Source organism: Tribolium madens, unplaced genomic scaffold (genome assembly GCF_015345945.1).
Source record: "Tribolium madens isolate multiple individuals breed KSU strain unplaced genomic scaffold, Tmad_KSU_1.1 Scaffold_1;HRSCAF=32;Tcas5.2_LG8, whole genome shotgun sequence".
NCBI classification, from domain to species: domain Eukaryota; kingdom Metazoa; phylum Arthropoda; class Insecta; order Coleoptera; family Tenebrionidae; genus Tribolium; species Tribolium madens.
In genome coordinates, this window is record NW_025400984.1 from 10155705 (window position 1) to 10162083 (window position 6379).

The following is a 6379-nucleotide window of genomic DNA, read 5'->3' on the forward strand; positions in this document are numbered from 1 at the left end:
AAAATAAAATAAAAAATTACTTTTTTTACATTTTTTACTGTTTTATAGGTATTTTGAAACTATAAATTAGGCTTTCATAATGAGAGCTTTTTGTTTTTAAATTAAAACTGTTTAAAACAGGCCAAACTTACTTCACTTTCGACGTATTTCAACAAACAGTTTTTGTTTATTCTAATTAGAACAAAGAAGAAGCAATTGACCATTTTTAAGCAAAAGAAGAGTCTTAAAACAAATACTTTTATAAAAATGCAATTTTAAGTAAGATTAACATGCATTTCTCCCCTGGATTAGCAAACCTTAACTTCAAAAAATCATATCTTGAAAACTACTCGGTATGTTTTTTTGAAAATTTGGATTACAACTAATAAAGAGATGCTCTACACGATGGTAATGATGAAAAAAAAATACTCGTAGGGTTTTTCTTAGATTATTTCGGTTTACTTCGAACACTGTTCGAAGAAAATTTTGGCAATATTTAATTTCAAATTTTATATCATCCTAAAGGGCAAGGCCATCCCTTTAGAATGGTCTTTATTTAAACGAAATCGGCGTAATAGTTATTGAGTAATGATTTTTTAAAGTTAAAGTATTTTAAATTCATTTAAATTAGAAAAAAATTAATTAGTTCAAAGTGTGTGGACTTTTTGAAATTTTTTTAGTGCATTTGATTTGTCTCACTGAGACGAACAAAATGATATAAAATTCAGGAAATTCAGTTTTCCATGCGATTTTTCAGCTTCCTTCCGGCGAAACTAAACTGGGCTTTGGTCTACAAAGTGATCCAAGGGCCCCAATCCATGATGGGCATGCGAAACTTTGAAGTGGAAGCAGCTTAGTTGTAAGAATTTATTAAGAAAATCAAAACAAATCGTAAAAATATCGCAATCCTTGACCCAACTCCCAGATGGAAATCCCTGTTCCTAGTTTTTTGCACAGTTCAATTCTCTTATTGAGCGAATACAAAGTGGGGTAGAAGAGTAAATGTTTCCCGTTTGTTTCCCTACAAAAAAAACATAATTTTTGTTTAAATTAATTAAATAAATTACTCGTATTCGACGTAATGTTCGCCGATTTGTGGATCATAAACCATCCTCGCTGTTTTTAATTTCTCCTCCAACTTTCGTATAAATTCGTGTCCGAGGAGGGGTTTCCCCCCAACTTCGGAATAGTGATTCCCGTAGAAGTTAAGCCCGGTGAGGATTTTCCCCCGTTTGGAGGTGTCCGAACACACGGTTTTGACGCAGTCTTCGACCCAGGACAAGGGGGCGTTGGGGCCCGGCCGTCTCGGATTGGAATAATCATAAGTCATGAGGGAGAACCCCGTCACGTGGTCGTACAATGCGTTGAAATGCTCCTCAGAGAAGGGCAAATTGCGGCCCCGTTTCGGGGGAATTACCAGGATGGTGTCGAGGGATTCCAAAGCGAGGGAATCCCCGATGGTTTTGACAAGGTTGACCAACGGGTCGTAATTCATGTCCATCTGGAGTTGGGGCCAAAGCTCGAGCACGTAACCATCGAAATTGTGCGATTTTGCGGTGGTTATCAGTGTTTTAATCAAGGATTTGAGTTCTTTCGGGTCAAATAACGAGTTCATTTGGTTCTCGTTCAAACCACTGAATAGAATTCTAGGAACAACTGAATTAAATTGAGTAAAACGCCCCCTGGAGGGTGTATAAAAATACTTTTGAGTTTCCTCTCCCGTCCTGCGTTTTTCACATGTGCCATCCAGTTTTTATCAATATCGTGGGCCCCCTTGAAGTCAAATTTTTTTCCCGATTTTTTCATTTCCAACCAAACGGGGCTGATGTGGGTGAATTTGTTACCGAAGATTTTCGCAATGTCGTACCCCTCGTTGTTCCACTGAAACTGTCTTTAGAAAAAAATGGTAAGGGGTTAAAAACCTACAGGAGTGACATAACCCAACACAAGACCATCGTACTGGTAGTGGTCAACCTCCCGGAAATACCCTTGATAATGTTGCAAAATCTCCCGAGGGGTGACACTTTCCGTCACCAAATTCCGGTGAAAGACAGTCACATTTTGGGGCCCCGTTTTGATATTCACGAATTTGTTGTCTTTGCGCGACTTTGGCGTCAGAGTGCCTTCCACAAGAATTTGAAAGGTGAGGAAAATGAGAAAACGTGAAAACATTTCAAATTTGGTGAGAATGAAAAAAGTGAGGTTAAGTGCAGTGTTGCCAGTTCAAAAACTTAAATTCACCAAATACGAGTGAAAAATTTGACAAATTTTCATCAGATAAAAAAAATTAAAATCTTGTTTTTAAGAAAATTTTGCGAAGTAATTGCGTTTCTAGCTGAAAAACGTGCTAAAACGCTCGAAAAATACAACAATAATGTAATTTTAGATTTAAATTCTTGATTATTAAGTTTGTCCTAGCGAAATCTAGAGAAAAACTTGAGATTTTAGTACAAAAACGTGTATTTTCGGCCAAATTTTATGTTTTCTCGGCCTATTTTTGTCTTAATAACCAGTTAAATCGAGGGAGACAAATAAAATAACAATCAATTTTTTTTTTGGGGGATTTTTAGGCGTGTTTGGGACAAAATTTTGCAAAATAAATGAACTTCTTTTTGATTTAATTATCTAATTTTTTAGCCTGTTTTTTTGTGTTTTTATCTTTCAAATAAAGACAAAAAACGCCGTTTTTGGGCTATTTTGTTGAATTTGTAGCTTGTTTTTGCCAAAACTTTGCAAAATAATTGTTTCTAGTGGAAAAGCATTGGAAAAAAACAAATATAAGTTGTCACTTTCGACTCTGTTTAGTTGCATCAAAGTAGTCGTCGAAAGGGATCATTTTAAGGTGGCAACCATGCGAAAATTCAAGCAATCTTAACCTCAATCTTCCATAAAAAAATTTTTTTTCAAATAAATGTGTACCCCATGTAGCACGTAATTAACATAGGAAAACATTATTATGTTGTTTTTTTTTTCATTATTTATGTGATTAAATTTGTTCTGAATGACTATTTGTGTAAATCAGCCTTTAAATTAAAGATTCATTTAGACTTCTATAACAATCTAGTGATTTTTGATACGCTGTCGAAAAAACAGAGCCTTCAGCTTAAAAATCTGCTTGAATTTATGAAAAATAAAAAAAAACATTTTCGGCTCAATTCAATGTTTTTTGGCTTGTTTTTAACAAAATTTTGCGAAATAATTGCGTTTGAAGAACGTGTAAAACGCTCAAAAAATGCAAAATTATTGTAATTTTCGACTTTATTTGTTGATTTTTCAGCTCCTTTTAACCAATCTCGCAATAAAAACTGAGATTGTAGTACAAAAATCAATTAAATCGAGTGAAACAAACAAAATAACATCATCATGAATTATTTTGTTGATTTTTAAGTGTATTTAGACAAGATTTTGCGAAATAAAAAATTTATAAAAAAATTAAAAAAAAAACTCCGAAATAGTTGCGTTTTTAGCTGAAAAAGTATTCGAAAAAGACAAAAATAAATTGTCACTTTCGATCCTGTCTAGCAAAGTCTTGTAAAAAAAAACAAAAAACAAAACTATTTTTAACCAATTTGGTGGTTTTTGAAGTTTTTTTAAAAAAAATTGACGAAATAATCAAGAAGTGCCCGAAAAAACAGTTTTTTTTTTCATTTCCAAAAAGTCAGAATTTTGACAAAAAATCACCAGATCTGGTGAAATTCTTGTAGTTGTTGTCAACACTGACACTGCTGTCGACTGTCAAAACGCCGATCAACGTACGATTTGAGGTTAGAGTTGTTGTTTATTTCGCGTTTTTGGTGGTTTTTCGGGGCAGTTATGGCAGCCCCCCCACAGGCGTTGGTTAACCGCAACAAAAAACACTTCCTAGGAGTGCCCGCACCGTTGGGTTATGTCGCAGGAGTCGGTCGAGGGTGAGTCAAGGGGCTGTCTTAATCCTTCTTAATTGTGGTTTTTCTAGGGCTACGGGGTTCACCACACGTTCTGATATCGGTCCAGCGAGGGACGCTAACGATGTTTCGTAAGTTGGTTAAATTGTGTTTTTTGGGGTTAAATCCTGGGGTTTTAGGGACGACCGACATGCCCCACCTGCGGCAAAACGCACAAAAAAGAAAGATGAAGAAGAGGAGAAAGAGGAAGAAGAAGATTTGAATGACTCAAATTACGACGAGTTTAGCGGGTATGGGGGCTCACTTTTCTCCAAAGACCCCTACGATAAGGACGATGCTGAAGCTGATGCCATTTACGAAGCGATTGATAAGAGAATGGACGAGAAACGTAAGGAATACAGGGAGAAAAGATTAAGGGAAGAGTTGGAGAAATATCGACAAGAAAGGTGAAAAAAAAAATTATTTTGCAAATCGTTTAATTAAATTTTTAGGCCAAAAATTCAGCAACAATTCTCTGACTTGAAACGCGACCTGCAGAATGTCTCCGAGGACGAGTGGAGGAGCGTCCCTGACGTGGGGGACGCCCGTAACCGGAAACAGCGCAACCCCCGAGCTGAGAAATTCACCCCTTTGCCCGACAGTGTCCTCGCCCGGAATCTCGGGGGCGAATCCACCACCACTATTGACCCCAGTTCGGGGCTAGCTAGTATGGTTCCGGGGGTTGCCACCCCCGGAATGCTCACCCCGACTGGAGACATGGATTTGCGTAAAATCGGTCAAGCTCGTAACACCCTCATGAATGTTAAATTGTCACAAGTGTCCGATTCAGTGACGGGGCAAACCGTAGTGGACCCTAAGGGGTATTTGACCGATTTACAATCAATGATTCCCACCTATGGGGGTGATATTAATGATATCAAGAAGGCGAGATTGTTGCTTAAATCGGTGAGGGAGACGAATCCGAATCATCCCCCGGCGTGGATTGCTAGTGCGAGATTGGAGGAGGTGACAGGGAAGGTGCAAGCAGCGAGGAATTTAATTATGAAAGGGTGTGAGGTTAATCCCCAAAGTGAGGATTTGTGGTTGGAGGCGGCGAGGATTAATCCCCAGGATACGGCCAAGGCGGTGATTGCACAAGCGGCGAGGCATATACCAACATCGGTCCGGATCTGGATCAAGGTAGCCCTTTTTTATATATTTTTTTTTGTTTTTTTGTTTTCTCTTTTCTACAGGCGTCCTAGTTGAGGACGTATGTTGCATGGCAGTTCGTATGTTATCTAGATGTCAAAAAATTATTTTATAAAAATTAAAACATTGGCTCTAATTAAATTGAATTATTCTATGAAACGTCTCAAAATAACCTAAAATTAGATTTTGTTGGTGTTTATTCATAAAAATCGTTCACTACGGTTTCCTGTTATAATTTACATAAAAATTATTTTGACATTTGTCATTTGTCATTGTGACACTTTATCTTCTACAGACATACGTTTTAAATTTCTACGCTTGCTTGATAGACTGTATTTTGATCTCAGTGTATTTTTTGCAAGATAAGTGACAACTGTAGGAAATCAAGTAACATGAGAATTTTTTAAAAATAGCGCCAATTTTAAATGATTATTATAAAACTTAAGAAAATGTATTTGTCCCAATAACGTTTTATGAACTTTTCTTGTTTACTAGAATTATTATTATAACGTTTTATGCTGTTTTGGATACCTAGAAGTGTATATCGTTCAATTTTGAAGTTTTTAATTTTTTGATTTTTGTCGAGATTTTGGTCGATTTTTGGTACCCGGAGCGGTCTAATAGTCCGGTCAAATTAGTCATAAAAATAGTGGTCAAATAACGAAAATTCCGACAGAGCTAAATTTTGGTGGAGACCTTGGGTATACCATTAGAAATAAAGTGTCAAAAGTCCCCATCGATCCCATGTGTGCTAAAAAAGTTATTCGGGGTCAAAGGTCAATGTTTGACGTTTTTTAGATTTTTTTCGAAAACGGCAAGTTTTATCAAAAAAGTAGCTCAGACGAAAATTATAGATCTTAAAATTATCTACAAAATGGTTTTTATACTTTTTTTCCAAGAATCACCATTCCTGAGATATCGCGATTTTAAAAGTTGAAGGAGTAACGTTCTACATCATATGCACATACAGAGTGCGCCAGAACTCGCGCCCCAAAGACAAATGCCATGTAGGGTAAGGTACCAGGAACATAAAAAAAAAATTAAAAAAATTCTATCTATAAAAATTTCGAAGTTATGAGAGTTTAAATTTTGCACTTTGACTCTTATTTATTTCTGTAGGATKAATAATTTTCCACGTTTTTTTGCTACAGGTTATTAGAAAAGGAAACAAAGAAGCTGTATCCTAAGTTGTAACTCTGTTTAATATTATTTGTAGCTTTTATCGACAAAATTTTTGTACCTTTATCAAATAATTATAAAAAAACATATACAAGGTCATCAGTATTATTAAATAGACATAAAAAAATGACAAATGTCAAAAAATAAAT

The 6379-nt window shown here is 35.9% G+C and overlaps 3 protein-coding genes across 3 annotated transcripts in view; 2 read left to right on the forward strand and 1 right to left on the reverse strand.

The window, feature by feature from the left end:
• The window catches only part of LOC123016180 (short-chain dehydrogenase/reductase family 16C member 6), an 8905-nt gene extending 7814 nt beyond the window's left edge, over positions 1-1091 (forward strand). The window contains exon 6 of the mRNA XM_044416413.1: positions 737-1091. Within this exon, the coding sequence (XP_044272348.1) occupies positions 737-836 (100 nt within the window). The 3' untranslated portion in view covers positions 837-1091. The remainder of the gene's footprint in view (positions 1-736) is intronic.
• LOC123016179 (chitinase domain-containing protein 1) lies at positions 627-2208 on the reverse strand. The gene is made up of 4 exons (XM_044416412.1): positions 1906-2208; positions 1683-1860; positions 1047-1635; positions 627-1000 (listed from the first exon to the last, which is right to left on the reverse strand). Exons 1-4 carry the CDS (start codon positions 2149-2151, stop codon positions 859-861), a joined length of 1155 nt encoding a protein of 384 aa, XP_044272347.1. The 5' UTR covers positions 2152-2208; the 3' UTR covers positions 627-858.
• Positions 2209-3686: 1478 nt separating this feature from the next.
• The window catches only part of LOC123003866 (pre-mRNA-processing factor 6), an 8966-nt gene continuing 6273 nt past the window's right edge, over positions 3687-6379 (forward strand). The window contains exons 1-4 of the mRNA XM_044396896.1: positions 3687-3887; positions 3935-3994; positions 4043-4309; positions 4355-5042. Coding sequence (XP_044252831.1) covers positions 3793-3887; positions 3935-3994; positions 4043-4309; positions 4355-5042 — 1110 coding nt within the window. The 5' untranslated portion in view covers positions 3687-3792. The remainder of the gene's footprint in view (positions 3888-3934; positions 3995-4042; positions 4310-4354; positions 5043-6379) is intronic.

What these genes read in the sequence shown, in the direction of transcription:
- LOC123016179 (XM_044416412.1), bottom strand. Translation starts at nt 2,151, where the DNA reads ATGTTTTCACGTTTTCTCATTTTCCTCACCTTTCAAATTCTTGTGGAA. An exon ending in TGTTGGGTTATGTCACTCCT is followed by an intron (nt 1,861 to 1,905) that starts GTAGGTTTTTAA and finishes AGACAGTTTCAG; the next exon opens with TGGAACAACGAGGGGTACGA. An exon ending in GAACATTACGTCGAATACGA is followed by an intron (nt 1,001 to 1,046) that starts GTAATTTATTTA and finishes TTTTTTTTGTAG; the next exon opens with GGAAACAAACGGGAAACATT.